The sequence below is a fragment of the Arachis hypogaea genome, chromosome 6, assembly GCF_003086295.3.
Source record: "Arachis hypogaea cultivar Tifrunner chromosome 6, arahy.Tifrunner.gnm2.J5K5, whole genome shotgun sequence".
NCBI classification, from domain to species: Eukaryota; Viridiplantae; Streptophyta; class Magnoliopsida; order Fabales; family Fabaceae; genus Arachis; species Arachis hypogaea.
In genome coordinates this window covers 18,791,088-18,808,932 of record NC_092041.1, presented here as the reverse complement: position 1 = coordinate 18,808,932, position 17,845 = coordinate 18,791,088, and the positions used below count along the sequence as shown (strand labels likewise).

The 17,845-nt window shown below is 30.8% G+C and overlaps 2 protein-coding genes across 5 annotated transcripts; one reads left to right on the top strand and one right to left on the bottom strand.

The window, feature by feature from the left end:
- The first annotated feature begins 8,418 nt into the window (after positions 1-8,418).
- On the top strand, positions 8,419-11,273 carry LOC112696361 (cytochrome P450 83B1). The gene is made up of 2 exons (XM_025749097.3): positions 8,419-9,575; positions 10,437-11,273. Exons 1-2 carry the CDS (start codon positions 8,646-8,648, stop codon positions 11,049-11,051), a joined length of 1,545 nt encoding a protein of 514 aa, XP_025604882.1. The 5' UTR covers positions 8,419-8,645; the 3' UTR covers positions 11,052-11,273.
- Positions 11,274-13,774: 2,501 nt separating this feature from the next.
- On the bottom strand, positions 13,775-17,845 carry LOC112696360 (bZIP transcription factor 30). 4 transcript variants are annotated; one of them, XM_072196829.1, is made up of 6 exons: positions 17,459-17,845; positions 16,953-17,122; positions 15,875-16,871; positions 15,631-15,763; positions 15,424-15,508; positions 13,775-14,377 (listed from the first exon to the last, which is right to left on the bottom strand). In XM_072196829.1, the coding sequence occupies exons 2-6, from the start codon at positions 17,086-17,088 to the stop codon at positions 14,298-14,300; spliced, it is 1,431 nt and encodes a 476-aa protein (XP_072052930.1). In that variant the 5' UTR covers positions 17,089-17,122; positions 17,459-17,845; the 3' UTR covers positions 13,775-14,297. The 4 variants fall into 4 exon arrangements, with proteins under 4 accessions (XP_072052930.1, XP_072052931.1, XP_025604877.1 ...); XM_072196830.1 differs by having other exon boundaries at positions 16,953-17,258; positions 17,459-17,771; XM_025749092.3 differs by having other exon boundaries at positions 15,875-17,258; positions 17,459-17,771.

Below are 17,845 nucleotides of genomic sequence, written 5' to 3'. Positions count from 1 at the left end.
GGTTATATATATATTTAATTTTAACTACTAAAAAACATCTTTAAAAAAAGACGTTTTAGACGTCTTTATCTGAGTGATTTCTTAATTAAAGTGAGAACAATATAATGCGAAAATAAACATTATTTCAATGTGTGTTTAATCAATATAATAATTTTCTTTTAACTAAAATTTTATTCATATTTAATTATTTACTCCTAAATAGTAGAAAAGAGGTTCCTTATTATTTTAGGATTTTTGCTCCTTTATATAAGTATTGATGTTAAATAATGAAAATAAAAATATAGTTATTCTCTCGATATATAATTATATATAGATTAAGATTCTTATCGGCCATTGATATTTCACATTCATATTCAACTTAAAATATATATTTCAAATAATATATAATATGCTTAGACTTAGATATTTGACATAACTTCTTTTTATTATTTTCTTTTTTTTTTTAGTAAAAGGAAAAAGAAATCATCCATGAGGATCAAAGATCCATACATACAGCTTCTGTTATTATTAAATAATAATGTTTCTATCTATCAAACCATGAAAACCAACCAATACGTTGATGCCTATTTTGTCCATAAGTGCAACATTATTATGATTGTCACATGGATATGATTCTCCCCACTCTAGAATATTTGTGCATATTTTTTAATAAATTTAATTAAATTAACAATTATATATTGTTTAGGGTTATTTTTTATTGTGTGCCATTACTATTAAGACTTTTTATTACACTTTTGACTAATTATTTAACTTAAATAATTATGATAATCCCTTCAAATACCTTTTTTTATCATTTACAATAATCCAACTTAAAATAAAATTTATATTGAGGCTAATACTTAAAAAAAAAATCTTATTAGATCTTAAATTCTCTAACTATAATAACTCGTTTTTGTGGTGATATTTAATTTTTTAAAATTAATGTTTATGATTGAATAAAAACTTAATTAAAATGTGAAATTTGAGAACAGCTCAAATTTTCATGTGGTATGAAGGTAGTTTAATAATAACTTTTAATTTTGTTTTGATACTACACTAAAATTTAAATAGATCTAATCTATCCAAAAAAATAGCTTAAAAATATAAAAATTGGTACAAAAATACCCATAATATATTATTTCTTTATTACTTATTAAAAATGTTGCAATTTACAGCCTAGCTAGTTTTCTTCATATATGTTCATGCATCCATTCCTTCTCAATTTCCTTAAAGATGTCTCTTTTACCAAAAATCCAAAATTATTGATATGGAATCTGCCACTATATGTTATTCTATAATAATACATGCTATGGTGGCTAAGATAGCATATATAGAGCACTTAATTTTAATAAATTAAGTGGTTGTGCATGTTCAAATACTAGCATTATTGTAAACACTTATCAAATCCTACTAGTTGATGAAGTTTAATTATTTTGACTTCAAATTATTGTACTGTACACTGGCAATAATAAATTAATAATGATTTATTAAATGTCTCTTATATTATTGGTTCGAACGTTGTGGAGTCTATCTACATTATATTATCCATATAGTTATATAATTTGTTACATGTGAATTATTTTTAGTGCACAAAACGTAAGAAATTGTAAGTTTATATTATTAAAAGATTAATTGCACTTAATTCCTTAAATTTATACTATGTGCATTTTAGTCTTTAAGCTTTAAACATATCCAAACTTGACCACCTAAAAATAACACAAATTAAACTTGTAAGTATATTTTAAAAAATTGAGAAAGAATTATTTGCACATAATTTAAAGTTCAATGCGGTGCAAATAGCACATTCAGTTGATTAATTTATATATTTAGAGAATTAATTTGTTCGTTTTAAAATGTAGAGACAAAAGTACACAACACAAATTACTATTTAATAGAGGAAAAAGTTCATATAATAACTACCTTTCGAATTAAATTCCAAATTAGGTCAATATTCTTAAAAGAAGAGTAATGTTTATAACTTGAACAACTATCAAGGGAACATTATTGAGGAAAATTTAAAGTGATGAAAGCTTTTGGGTCCTGTTATTTTTTCTCTGAATATATTTAGTACAAGGAAGTGTTTTTCAAAAGCTAAGTTACCTTGTAGGTAGGGTATAATATTATTATTATAATAATAGTACCGAAGTAGTTGTTGCTCAGAGCAGGAATGTCATTGCATTTTTATGCTCATCCAATAATTCAAAAGGGTTATATATGAAATGCACCCTATCAAGTATGGTGCACCATGCATTGCATTGTTTCAACTAGACATAATGATAATATTAGATTATATATATTATTTTTTTTATTAGTTTAAATTTTTAGAAAAAGTGATTACATGACATAATGATAATATTAAAATTTTTATAATTAAAAGTGTAGAGTTCGATTATTAGATCTCCAAAAATAAAAAATAGTATAAGACAAATAAAAAAAAATCTATATAAAAATTTAAACAAACCTAACAAAAATTTTTACTTGAAGAAATGTATAAAGATATATGTCTTTGTGTATTACTCGAGTAATCAATTCATTTGTCTACTTAAGCAAGTGTCATGAGTTTAAATTTCGTCTAGTGTATACAACAATTCATTAGATAGTGACAGATTCGCGACATATTAAATTTTTTGGGAGATACTATGGATAACCCAAAAAAATATATAACCATTCATATTGTTTCTTTTTATCTATTTAAATATTTTAAAAAAGTACTTTTATAACGGTTTATACCCTTACAAAAAATATAAGCCAAACCCAGTAAAATTAAGAGGTCCAATCAAAGAGAATGGTTTCGTCCACGTATCCGACCTCTTTTAAGAGATCGGAATAGCTCGAAACAGGCAACTCACACTTAACTAAGTGAGTAACTGCCTCTCAGAATCTCTCACCCATTTTTAGAAGGGAGATCTCAACAACCCTAAGATAAAGAGACAGTTATCCACTATCAGAAATAGAACTACTCCAACGGTGGTTATTGGCACATCACCTATAAATACACTAATACCTCTCAAGTATGTGTAAGTTCCAATACTCTAAACCTGCTTAATCCCTTACTGATTTAGATATTAGAGTGTCTTGCAAGTACCACCCCTACCTATTCAAATGCATTCGTACAACTCGAAAGACGGCTCCCAGACGTAAACAAATCGGAGACCACCCTCCTCCAACGTTTAGACCTTTCATTCGAGTTCAATCATTCAGTTTCAGGTAAACCCCAAAACAATAAGATTAAAGATTTAATAACTCTTAAATCAAAACAATAAAACTCATACAAAATAAGCATTACAAATTTAACAAAAAATAATTTCTTATTTTATTATTTTACATTTCTCTTTATTTTAGAAAATGTTTTCAGCTAGTAATACAAAAATTATTTTTAATATGAAAATAGAAATGGTGTTTTAGTTGAATATTGACATTTGAAATGTATTACAATATTATGAAAATTATTCAACATGCTCCTCACGTGTTAACTTCTCACCTGCAAAATTTACCTACCTATAATTACATCAAAGAATCTCATTTTCAACAAAAACACCAATATTTTTTCCATATTAAAAAAAATCAGCCCTAGCAAACCTCAGTGAGTTAGCCACATACATAAGTTAATGTGGTTAGAATATTAGAGTGCACACTGCAACATATTCAACAAAGGTGCACCATAACATTGCCTGCAATTCACATGTACATTCATGTTTCACGTCTCATGTCTCTGGCCCAAACCAAAGTGATTGAGAGTAGCTGGAATAATAATAATGAAGCAATTTTTGTGTTGAGATTCTTTTGTCTTTGTGGCTCAAATAATAATCATCTAGAGTCCAAGCATCCATGCTCTGTCTTTTTCTTTTTTCTTCTTTATACACATCAAATATTATCATATCAAGGTCACTTCATTATTAATGCCCCTCCCAGAGTAGACACATACACCATTTGAATTTAGAGACATAAATTAGTAATCGTACCAATATTAATAACTAATTATCATAAAATAAAATAGGCCCCATATACTATTAGGTAAAAAAAAAATTAGGTCAAACACACTTAGCAAGTTAGCATACAGAAAAATAACGACAACGTTTACTATCATTAGCCCATTATTACTTGAATTTTAAAAATTAAATTGGTCAACAACTTACTTTGATCGATTTATTAATTTTTTTTGTTATCCACGATATTTTTTATTCTTTACTACCAAAAAACAAGAACTAACCTATCGCAAATTTAAATTTCACTTAAAAATTTATCGTTAATCAATAAATTACTGCATGCACAAGACAAGATTTAAATTCCAACAATTATTTAAGTAAACGAGTAAATTGACCATTCAATCAACTCAAATTATTTAATTTATTAGATTTTATTCGTAAATTAACCCAAAATAATATTTTTTGGTTCTTAGATCGATAGAATTTCGATTAAGTTGAATTTAACGATTGAATTTTCAATAACTACAAACAATAATAACGAAATATAATACAAATAATAATTGAATGACTATACAAAATAAATTATTCTAATCAGTAAGAATAAATTATGATAATTTATAGTCTGCATATTAGTAGTTGTCTCTTAACATGTATGCTTAATTTCTAACAATTATTTTAGTGTCGATTAGATCATTAATATTTGAATTTTATTTACTAAGAATACTGATATTATATGATAATAAACACAGTGGTAATGATACTATATATTGGATTGGATTCCTAACTAAACTTCCTTTTTGGTAGCATGAACATCTCAATGAAAGCAAAATGTTCCAATCATAAGAAAGGTACATAGAAATCAATTGTGTCACCAATTTGATTTTGATGCCACCGCTTAGGGTTGAAGGAGAATTTATATTATATTATTTTCAGTTCAGCAATCAAAGGACGTTTAGGTGCAACGGCACATGACTATCCAACCATTTAAATCAATTTTAATAATAATAAATATTAATAAATTCCAACATATGGAGGCCCATATCACATGGGAACCAACCTTACCACCATCTTCACTTCATCAAATTAATTAAAGAGTTCCAATTATCAGCTACTTGATACAATTTTCTCAAGTGAAATCTTAGGGTTGAGTATTTTCTTTTTTTTAGTTTTCCATGGTATTTTTTAGCCCGGGCCAGAGACTAATCCACCGCGGTACTGAACTCCATTTAAAGATTTGTCGCTGGCCAATGGGTGGGTTGAGTATTTTCTAGCAACACATGTTGGTTTAATTAACTCAAATTAGATTAATTAAGATTCAGTGAGTTACAAATACAAATCAGTAACAATATTATGCTTATTATATGACATCAACGCTTTTTATTAGTATTATTTTAGTTTTTTAAAGTGAAGATTTTTGTAAACTGAAAAAAAAAAGGAGAAATGAGATATTGGCTATTCTTGGATTATTCGGTGAAATTTGTTCCATGCAATATAATTATTAATGAAAAAGTAATTAATTTTTATTTAATTTACTTTATAAACCTTCTTAATACTCAACATCCTTAATATATGATATTAACTTTTGTACTAAGAAATCCAATATAAATATAACAAAACAAAAGATGTCATATATAATATAAAATAATTAAATATGATATATAATATTGTTCGGTTTTTCGGATTTCAGACGGGTCGGTGGAGCTCTAAGGGTGTGATTGTAGAAACCAGCCTTGGTCTGGGTCCAGAGGATGAGGATGGAAACTTCACAACATCCCGAACTGCTGCGGTGTGAGAGGTGCTACCTGCAATGACACTTCGACGCCCAAGTCAGAGGTGGTGCAAATGACAGTGGGAGTAATAGGATAGTGACATACCGTGGAGGAAGGATAAGGCCCTCTCCATATATACTCTGTCAGTAAGGCGGGTCCCACAAGATAGGCCCTCTTTCCTAAAAATTTTCTCTCTCGACTGTCATGTGGCTGATTGTTGGAGAGTAGGTGTTCGGGTTATGATCCGGACGTGTTACGCCCGCTAAATCGGCCGCTCGGTTTGAGTTGTCCCGTGCGCCAGACCGGATCGGACAATATGCCAACTGGGTTGGGCCGTACCAAATACAACGTAAGTATAAAATAATATAAATATAATATGTGTCAAATGAATAAACCTAATCGAATACTAGTACACTCAAAATACTATTCTCTCTATTTCTTTTACATCTTCTATTTAAGAATATATATAAGTTTCATAGAATTTGCATCCAAAGTATCAAAGGGAGTGTATGATAAAAAAAGTAAAAAAAACCCTCAGTTAAAGGATATGGACCTGAAATGATCAAATGCCAGCTACACATAGCACATGTATGTGTATACACTCAATAGAGATGGCTGAAAATGGATGCATAAAATGCATGGACCAAAGTGGTTCCTATATGTGTTGTTGTCCCTTCAGTACCAATTTCTTGATCCCCCACCATTGCCATAGTGCTGTGGTTGGGTGATGAGTCACAAAATTGTTGAGAGCTACATACTAATAATAATAACATTAATGATAATGATGGCTTGCATGTCACACATGTTTATTTTTGAAATGAATCCTCATGCTTTAGAGTCACATATTGCATTATGACACTTTTTTTTTTGTCTTTATTGGTGAGAAGTTAATGTCCTCATTGACACTTGTGTTTAATTTCTTTCTTTTTTGTAGTCAACTAATTCATGTTACTCCATATTTTTCATAAAAAAAAAGGAACTCGTGACCTTCTCTTTTTCAATATTATTTTTTTGGAGTGAGTTTGACATTATCATGTTATTGAAGTTAAGTTTTTCATTTTTGGACTTTGGATCATATTATTGAAGTTGAAAAAAGAATGAGCACTAAGGTGTGACCCTGTGACTGTGTTGCTCAGAAAAAGCCCAAAAGGAAATGACAAAAACTACATATTCTAATGGGCCTCATGGATATAAAGGGCTCAGTGGAATTAGTTGGTAATGGGCTCAAGAAAATGATTGTGTTCTTGGCTTAATCTATTGGGCCTAAAAGATAAGAGTTTGGTGGCCCAAAAATTTATTTGACAAAAAAACTATATTAATGTAGAGTAAATACGTACATTTAATCACGTGACTGTCACGTCAGTAAAAATAACTATTTTTTACTTGAATATATAAATGATTATCTAAAAGAACAAATGTAATTAAATAACTGTGAAAAATATTTTACAATACGAGTATATCAAAATTAAATTTTAAAAGCGACTAAATTTTTTTTTTATTATTTGATTATTTCTTGAAAGGACAAAGATTTGTTATACTTTCGGAAATACAGTGGTATTGTGGATAAGCATCAATGAGTGGCTGAGAGAGTTTGCAGTGGAATAATGATTTTTTGAAAGTTAGGACGGTACAGTCCAAACAGCAGTTAGATAGAATGGCATGCAACTTCTTGATTATAATATTTCATCACATGTTTAAAAAAAACACTATGATTAAATATAAAAGATGAACAGTCCAAATTGGTATGAATGGTAAGTAAATTTACCATTTTTCCCGTAATCTAAAAGTACAAATTTCAAGTGATAGAAAATATTCGTCTTAGACCATTGTTGGACATCCATTTGTAGAAAACAAAATTTAAGAAGAAAATTGAAAAATTAAAGAAAAAACAATTTCTGAAAATTGAATCAAGCAATGTAACAACAGAAGATGAAAGTGTTGTATTGGTTGAGGGAATAGACTTTAGGAAAGCTTTCACATGTACCAGTATACTTGACTAGTACACCGGTATTCAATAATTACAAAACGATTTAAAAATAGAAAAATTTTTACGTGTTTTTTTTACTTTATTAAAACAGCAATGTACCGAGTACGAATAGGTAGATAATTTAAATTGTCTGATAGTATATGACGCAATTCCTAAAATATCCCTCATTAGATAGTGAAATGACGGAAATAATAGTGAACATGATCAAGCTAAAATGCAAGCGATTTCAGCTAAGGACTAATAACCAATTTGAAGCTGATGAGCTGTTTCTTTAGCAGTCATGATAGACTATTAACAATGAGTGGTACTTGACCAGTAAATTAGATTTGGATTTAATTTTTTTTAGTTGGTTACATGGTAAAATAGGTTGTATGAGTCCCAACAAAGTGTATGCATGTTGGAATAAATTATTTCATTAATTCAAATTATTTATACTGAATCACAAAAAATTATATATATTATAGTGTGAAAATGTATTTTTAGTTATAAAAATTAGAAATTAATTGAAAAATTGTCTCAGTCTTATTCAATTAAAATCTTTTATATCCTTAATAAGATGACTGAATTGTAATTCCTCCGATAGAAAAAGAGTTATTGAGGCAGTTTTAGTATATTAAAGACTAAAATCTTAAAGTTACTATTTATATTTGAGCACGACACATGAATGTTTTAGGAATTACGCATATACTATCAAACAAAATTTAAACTATCTACCTATTCTATCCAGTACATTACTATTTCAATAAAGTGGTGAAAATTTTCCTAAACTTTATAATAAATTTAAATTTATCCTATTCCATTCATTTCCTTCTTTTTCTTTTATTACATAGTATAATTTCTTATTTATACTCTCAATAATTTCTAATAAGCCTAACTATTATTTATTAATGGTCCGTTCTATTAATTAAATTCTACATAAAAAAACAAAGACATGATTGGTTCTATAAATTTGAAAGATGGTGCTAGAATCTGTATGCTTGCAAGATGGAGAGCCTAGTTGTTATTCTAAGTTTAGTATCCATCTTTGTTCTCTTCATTATCACACAAAGAAACACAAGAACAAGATCAAGAACACCACTTCCACCTGGCCCTAAAGGCCTTCCTCTAATTGGAAATCTCCACCAACTTGATGCCAAATCCCCACATCACTATTTTAGAGAACTCTCCAAACACTATGGCCCCATCATGTCCTTCAAACTTGGTTCAACCCAAGCCCTTGTTATTTCCTCATCAAAATTAGCCAAAGAAGTGTTAAAGACACATGACCTCAAATTTGCAAGTAGGCCACCTTACTTAGGCCTAAGGAAATTGTCATATAATGGCTTGGACTTAGGTTTTGCACCTTATAGCCCTTATTGGAGAGAGATGAAGAAGCTTTGTGTTTTGCACCTTTTTAGCTCTCAAAGGGTCCATTCTTTTAGACCCTTTAGAGAACAAGAGGTTGCAAACATGATTAGGAGGATATCCCAACATGAAGATTCAAACAAAGTTGTAAACTTGAGTGACACTTTGATGTTTTTTACCAACACTTTGATATGTAGGGTTGCTTTTGGGAAAGAATATGGTAATGAGTACCATGTTGTTGATGAAGAATTAGGGTGTGGCCAAAGGAGCAAGTTGCAAGTGTTGCTAAATGAGGCTCAAGCATTGTTGGTTGAGTTTTACTTTTCAGATCATTTTCCCATGTTGGGGTGGGTTGATTGGCTTAGAGGAACACTTTGGAGGCTAGATAAGAACTTCAAGGAATTGGACAAGTTCTATGAAAGAGTTATCTTTGACCATATGGATTCAGCTAGGGCTAATAAATCCAATGAGCAACAAGTTAAAGACATCATTGATATCTTTCTAGAGATGATGAATGATCACTCACTCTCCTTTGATCTCACTCTAGATCATATAAAAGCTGTGCTCATGGTAAGTAATTATAGCTAGCATCTTTTTAATATTTTTTGCTTTAGTTAAAAGAAATTATTATTGGTTATTGAATTTAATTTATTTAATTAGAAAAAAATTAAAATGAGAAAAATTATAAAGTAACAAAATAAGATTAAATTACACGGTTGGTCCTACATTTTCAGTGAAATTATTGTAAATTGGTCCTACACTTTAAAAATTTTGTAATTGAATCCGTAAAGAGAGTTAAAATCTGCAATTTAGTCATCGCCGGTCAAAAAGTGTTGATTTAACAGAATATTTTCAGAATATGCTGAAAATATTCTGTTAAAATAGAGAATATGCTAAAAATATTCTATTAAATTAAACACTTTTTGAACGATAGGAATTAAATTGTAAATTTTAATTATCTTTAGGAATCCAATTACAAATTTTTAAAGTGTAAGGATCAATTTATAATTTCACTAAAAGTGTAGGGAACAATTATATAATTTAACTACAAAATAATGAGTTAGTCATAATTGAATTTGTAATTTTTATCGTGGGAATATCTGTCCTATAATTCAAGAGTTATTAGATTCTCACTTTTTTCATTTTACTAACTTTCTCTTATTTAGAAGTTTGGTCTGTCATCTGATATGGCTTACCCTTGAATTCAACTAGATTTTCGTTAAAAACATTTTTAAATAACAAAAATATTATTCGTACTCACCAGCGTATTTATATATAAATATATGTATGGTTTAATTTATTTTTAATGTGTATTTATATTTTAACGTGACTTTGGTGGCTGATTTTAGTGTACACATAACATAGTCCTTCAAATAAATACAATATCTGCTATGGAATTAGGTCTAACATGATTGTTGAATATGAATGCAGAACATCTTTACAGCTGGAACAGACCCAAGTGCAGGTACAACAGTTTGGGCAATGAATGAACTTTTGAAGAACCCTAAAGCTATGAAAAAGCTTCAAAGTGAAATTAGAGGTTTATTTGGAGACAAAGATTTCATAAATGAAGATGACATTCAAAGGCTTCCATATCTCAAAGCAGTAATAAAGGAAACACTAAGAATGTTCCCACCATCACCACTACTCTTACCAAGAGAAACAATTGAAACATGCAACATAGAAGGTTATGAAATAAAACCAAAAACTTTAGTCTATGTCAATGCATGGGCCATAGCAAGGGACCCCAAGAATTGGAAAGACCCAGAAGAGTTTTGTCCTGAAAGATTCATTGAGAATCCAATAGATCTCAAAGGGAATGACTTTGAGCTAATTCCATTTGGTAGTGGAAGAAGAATTTGCCCTGCCATGAACATGGGGTTGGTTACCATAGAAATTGCATTAGCAAATCTTGTTCACTCATTTGATTGGAGTTTGCCAATTGGGTTTGACAATGAAGAAATGTTTGACACGCAAGTGAAGCCAGGGATAACCATGCACAAGAAAAACGACCTTTTTCTTGTGGCCAAGAAACATGTACCGTAAGGTTAGTTGTGTCTTGTCTGCACGTGCCTTCCTAGGGTTGATATTTAGCATGGTATTTTTATATACTCATGTATACAAAACACAAGTTTTTGTTAAATATTAGTGCAAATAATAAGGGTTTTTTATTTAGCAATTAAATTAAAAAGGCTTGGATTATGATAAGAGTAATTGATGACACTCACTAATGATCAAGTTTTCTATGAATTTAGTATATTTATATTATAACTTTGTGTTGGTATTCTTTTAGGAGAGGCTAATATATGTTTATAAAGATATTTAGTTTGGGATTTTTTTTAATAAATAAAATAAATTATTTATTTATTGGTATATATTTTTTAGTTTGGCACACTCAGAGCCTGTGCCATATAGTACATACTTTTTGTCAATGATATCGTCCTTATAGGAGAGTCAAGGGAAGAACTAAATAAGAAATTTGACTTATGAAGAGAAGCTCTAGAAGTGTATGGTCTGTGCATAAACCGTAGCAAGACGGAATATATGGAATGTAAGTTCAGTCTGAGAAGGAAGAACCTTAATATAGAGGTGAAGATTGGAGAAAATATCTTACGAAAAATTAAAAATTTTAAGTATCTTGGGTGCATCATACAGGATAATAGAGAGATTGTAGATTATGTAAACCATAGGATCCAAGCAGGTAGGTCAAAATGGTGGAGTGCATCTAGTTTTATATGCAACAAAAAAGTGCCTTAAAACTTAATGGTAAATTATATCGCACCGCTATAAAATCGGCTACGCTTTATGGTATGTAGTGTTGGACAGCCAAAGGGGAGTACGAACATAAGTTGAGTGTGGAAGAGATGAAAATGTTGAGATGGATGAGTGGTCATACGCGATCGAATAAAATAAGAAACGAAGATATAAGGAAGAGAGTTGGTGTAGCACCCATTGTGGAAAAGATGGTTGAATCGCGTCTCAGGTGGTTTGGACATGTGAGAATAAAACCGATAGAACACCCAGTCAGGATGGTGGATGAGATAGAAGATGGACAAGAGATGAAAGACAGAGAAAGACCTAAGAAGACCATCCATGAGGTGGTCAAACGAGATCTACATGTAAACGGTCTCTCTGTAGACATGATACATGACAAAGCACAATGACATCGTTTGATTCATATAGCCGATCCCACCTAGTGAGACAAGACTTTGTTGTTGTTGTATTTATATTTTTTCTTTTATGAAATAAAGGATAATTTACATACATAAATTGGATGAGGAAAAAAATTACACAGATATGTTAAGCTGAATAATTTGGTTATATGCATGTCTTGTTTGACTCTCTTTGTAAATCGAATCAAATAAATTTGATTTATATTTTTTTATTTGATTTATATTTTTTTAATGTTGATTCAATTTACTACTGGACAACATCTACATAGTAAATCGAATCAGCTATATTAGTAGTAAATCAAATCAAGCTGATTTGATTTATTATGTATCAAGTTGATTCAATTTACTACTAGTACAACATATACATGGTAAATCGAATTGATTTACATTGAAAAAGTATAAATCGAATTTATTTAATTCGATTTACATTGAGAGTCAAATGAAACATGCATATAATAAAGGTTTAATTACTCTGTTGGTTCCTATAGTTTTGCAAAATTTTTAATTAGGTTCCTATACTTTCTTTTTTTAATTGGGTCCTGTACCAATTTTTTTTTAATTAGGTCCCTCTTAATAGTAATTGGCTTAATTGTATAGGAATCCAACAAAAAAAAATTGGTGCAGGAACTCAAATAAAAGGAAGAAAAAAAGTGCAGAGACTCAATTAAAAGGAAAAAAAGTATAAGGATCTAATTAAAAATTTTGTGAAACTATAAGAACCAATAGAGTAATTAAACCTATAATAAAATTCAATTTAAGACATTTATGTAATTTTTTTATTTAATTTTTTTCCTTATTTAATTAATTTATGTAAATTATCTTGAAATAAAATAAGTTTAATTTTGATACACTGATAATGTAAAATATTTTAAATAGTCGTATAATCACATCTGTTCTTTTAGATGACTATTAATACAATCAATAAATAAAATAATTTTTTATTAATATATCATTACATAATTAAATACACCTATAAAGTTATTCTACACTAACTTATAAAATTATTCTACACTAACCTAACCGTACATCAAAATTGAATTCATAAAATAAAGCATTCCGATATCAATCAACATCTTTAAACCACCGACCCCGACACCCCCCCCCCCCTTCATTCTTAAAGAAGAAAAAAACATCCTTGCACTATTTTCCCACATAACACGTTTCAATGTCAATCAATGGTTTTCGTGAAAGAAAAATTAGTTATGAATTTATGATAGAGACGGATGAGAAATTGCATCTTGAACATTTTAATAGTCATCTGGAGTTATCTATAATGGTTTTTGTTTTTATCACTAGAAACAAAATAACTAGTCCCTCCATTTCTAGTTAATTATCACTTCACTTTTTTTTTACATTAAAAAATTATACATCTAAAAATATTATATATAAACATAATATGTCTAATATATTAATCTAAATGTACCAAAGTCCAAAAACATAAAGATGACAATGGAATATTTGAGTTACCAAATAACATATCTCAAAAGGAAAATAATTCTATAGAAATTTGCAAGGAAGATGGTTATCTAATTGCAGACTATATATGATAACAAATTTGAAAGTTGCGGTTGCTATATATAAAACTTGCAAGAACAATAATACCCAAAATTTATCCACTAAGAAAAATCAGCTACAGAGATTAAACCAATGTAATCTACTATAAATTATGGCTATAAACAAACCAATAAAATCCTTTTTCCCCCCTAATAATTGCCTATATATTTTCTTGGTCTTCTCCACCACTAATTAAAATTCTAAACGGTACCATAATACAACCATGAATGGGAATAGTAAGAAACTTATAGGTATCATCACAATGATCCCAACACAACATAAAAGCAGCCATTTTGTATTGTGAAGTCTTGAGATTCTTCAATGGAGCTTTTGATTCAACTAAAATATGGAACAATCAATGATAGGTAAGAAAAGGGAGTGGGGGCTATGTTCACTAACATGAAAAGGTGTTCCAAGTATAAGTTAACACTGAGAAACAAACAAATTAAATGAATATAATGAACCTAAAATGCAGGCAACAAATGTGATTTCAATGCGTCGGGTAGAAACAGATGCAACCGCAGCTGTGGCTGTGGCTCTTCTGGAGTATGGCTGTTTGGAAAATTTAGAGGAGGGGATCTCCACCAAGATTTGCGACAGTGCGCCTTAATCGCCGAACTTCAGCATCCAAGGTCTCATTCAAAGCTGTGAAAATAAGGACACAAATTGTTACACAGTTGTCGAAATGAAATGTAAGCCTTGAATGCTTAATTGGACCCCCCACACCCTAAAAGTATCATTATCATAGTTAAAAAATCTAGGGTTAAATAAGTTTTATATCCACAGAATTTATTATTTTTTATTTTAGTCCTTGTAGTTTATTTTTGATACACAAATAAAAAATTTTGGTTTTGGTCCATGCCATTAATTTGTCATTGTTAAATACTAACTGACAAACTGAAATCTAGCTTAAGAATATATCATCCTGATTGTGTTAATGTCTGTATTAACAAAGACAAATTAGCGATGGGGACTAAATCCAAACATTTAGAATTTTGTAAGCCACATCCCCAATCATGAATTATGAATATGATTGTAATCAAAGTTATATTTGATTGAACATTTAAATAACAATTATCTTTATTATGGTAGGTATCAAACTTATAAAGAAAAAGCATCACTTCAAAGTAACGGCTGACATGCATTACCCCTGTAAAATTTGATACAAAAATTATATAAAGAGAGTAGCAGAAACTAAAGAGAGAACATTTAAATAGACAACAACTGACTTGCATAAATTTTTGCAACATGAACATTTTGAGCAACTGCATCTATTGAAGAAAAATCAGGTCAATCAACTATAACCAGAATACAGCATTCTTTAATCTTTATAAACAATTTTGAAGGGGGTTATAACATGCAAGCAACTTCCAAGATATATAATATTGGTGAGAGTTACACTAGGGTTCCAAAAAACAAGAATTCGTCAAGATGAATAAAAAAGGCATGGTTGGATTAAAAAATAAAAACCTTTCATACTCTGCTAATTCACATTAAACATTTCAAAAAATTGATAATCAGCAAACTTAATTGCAGAAAGACACAAATGCATAGAGTGAAGATTGTTGTCACACATAATTGAAAGAAATGACACAATTATCCACTTCAAATCAAGGTTACACTCTACAAAAGTTAGATCGGTTTTGAGCTAGTTATAATACATAGTGTAGAAGGAAAATATTTTCACATACCATCTTTCAGTTGGGACTGTTGTTCCAAGGCTTGAAGCTTCAATTTGTACTCATTATTCAAACTTTTAAGCTCTGAATTATCCATCTGGAGACAAGAATAACGCAGGGAGAGAAAAAAGGTAGAAAAAAAATAGTATAAGTGATCGATGGTAATAGAATACAACTGAGAAACCAAAGTAACATAAGCTCATCTCAGAAGATATTCACCTGTAGTTTAGTAAATTGAGTAGATAATGAGGTTGTTTCTGCCTGAAGAGTTTGCACCTTATGCTCCAGTTCAGAAATATATCGTGTTTTCCTTTCCTTTGACCGAGCAGCTGAGACACGATTAGCCAAAATCCTAGACAAGTATATAATAAATGCAATGAATTATGATAGTGAATTTGTCATAATTTTCTTTTTGTCAAAAGAGAGGGGCGACTATTTATAAAACGCAAGGTACAAAATTCACCGTTTTGCACGCTTTGGATCCGCCATGGCAATCTCAGTGAGCTTGTCACTTTCCATTATTTTCTTTAACTCGTCTGAGCTGAATTCACGCTTTACAAACTCTATACTGGTATCAGATGTTTTACCATCTATTGAATTGCTAGGCGAGTGTTGACCAAATCGATTTTGCAAAGGAGGCAGCTTAGAAGATTCATCTTCAAGCTGAAAATCCCCGATGGAACTATCCAATGAAAAGCTTCTCCGGTGTCGGCCTACTGGTGCAATGTCTCCACTAGAACCCCTCTTGATACCCTCCTTCCGTTCTTCTTTATAGCTTGATGTTGCTCCCTGAGCAGAAGTTGTCTTTCCATTCGCATGACTTTCTACTTCATTGTCACTACTTTCAACTGTCTTTGAACCACTAGTTCTGCTATCCAAATCCTTATCTTCCATGCCAGGAAAGTTCATATTTTGTATGTTATCCAAATTCATGTACGCATTAAATAAATCATCTATGCAATCCTCTTTCTTGCCCATAGCTTCTCCAGTAAAGCAGTCAAAATGGACCATATCCTTATTTGGCTCCTTTAAAACTAACTGAATTGGCTTCTCAAAACCAGTGTTTTCTCCTTTGGAGACCAAATTGTCCCGGTCGCTCACATTCTTGGTAGGAACTGACTGAGAATAAGATTGAACAAGACCGGATATTCCTAAAGGGGAATCACTATTGCTGCGCCTGTGCCCCTTGCGAGGAGGAAGACTATGACCTCTGTTGACGGTCAAAGAAGGTGCAGTATGAGTGGAACCTAAATTTTCCTCCATAGACACATCCATTGTGACCGAATCACCAAAAGAGGTTGCAGCTGCCACCGGAGAAGCAGCGGGGTCTCGATAAGTCAAAGGGCTCAATGGTGGCAAGGAATCAAGGGAAAAGAATGAGGGTTGGGACATAGACCTCGAATGCGACGAAGATGATGATGACCCTGGGCTCAAATTGGGCGAACGCAGTCTCTGAGAACCTAAATGGTGTTGGTTTTGAGAAGCTATATACTGAGAATATGGCAAATTCGTACTAGGGTGTGATGGCGGTATACCAATACCTGGCTTCGGATTCTCAGAGCCACCTGCACCCATCTGATTAAAAGCATTCAATCTGTTATTGTTCGATGGTGGTCTAGGAACTGCAGCTGAAGAACCAAATACTCCACTATTATTTCTTTGATCAAAAGATTCCATTGACCCACACCACTACAGTTCCCACTGTGAAATGCTGCATAGAAATATCAAATGTTGCAAAAGAGTATATCAGAATCTTGAGTTCCGTAGCAGAAAACTGAATATTCTTTCAATATTGATGATTCCTCATACTTCACAAAGAAGCAGAAAACTAACTAAGCTCCAAGAACCTAAACCAGAAAACAGAATCAGCTAGTAACAAAATGCTTAATCAGTAACCGAATTTCAAATTCCAACAAACTTATAACTAGCTAACAAGAAATCAAGCAAGCAATCAACACATGAAGAATAAGCAGAAGTTGGCAATTGCTAATACCTGAGCTGAAATTACAGCAAGCAAGTAATTGAAGAAATGAAAAGGGTAGTGTACCTGGTCATAGGAAACCCTAACTTTGCAGCACCAGAGAGAGAGTCAAAAGAACAAAGAGAAGAAGGAAAAGAGGTTTAGATAACGAAAAAGGAAAAGTAGAGAAAGAAAGAAGAAAACTTGAGAAGAGAAGAGAGAAGTTGTGTTGGTGGATGAAGATTGCTGTGTGTATCAAGTGCAGAGTGTGAAGAGCTGATGATCAAGTGCCTTTCTCCTGTTGCCTTTTCTTGTCTACCTCATTCAGTCAGACGCGCTTATTGTTTCTTCCTTCCTTTCTTTTTTTTTTCTTTTTGGTAAATTTATTAAATTATCTAATAATTTTTAGAGAAAATATTTCACTCAATTTCTACTAATTATCTCGAAAAGACGCCTCCAAAAAACATTCAATTC

Bases quoted from the DNA above. Each gene is read 5' to 3' on its own strand.
- LOC112696361 (XM_025749097.3), top strand. From the start codon at position 8,646: ATGGAGAGCCTAGTTGTTATTCTAAGTTTAGTATCCATCTTTGTTCTC. The intron at 9,576-10,436 runs GTAAGTAATTAT...ATATGAATGCAG, and splicing joins ATATAAAAGCTGTGCTCATG to AACATCTTTACAGCTGGAAC.
- LOC112696360 (XM_025749092.3), bottom strand. From the start codon at position 17,088: ATGGAATCTTTTGATCAAAGAAATAATAGTGGAGTATTTGGTTCTTCA. The intron at 15,764-15,874 runs GTGAATTTTGTA...ATACTTGTCTAG, and splicing joins GATCCAAAGCGTGCAAAACG to GATTTTGGCTAATCGTGTCT. The intron at 14,378-15,423 runs GTATGTGAAAAT...TTATTTTCACAG, and splicing joins ACAGTCCCAACTGAAAGATG to CTTTGAATGAGACCTTGGAT.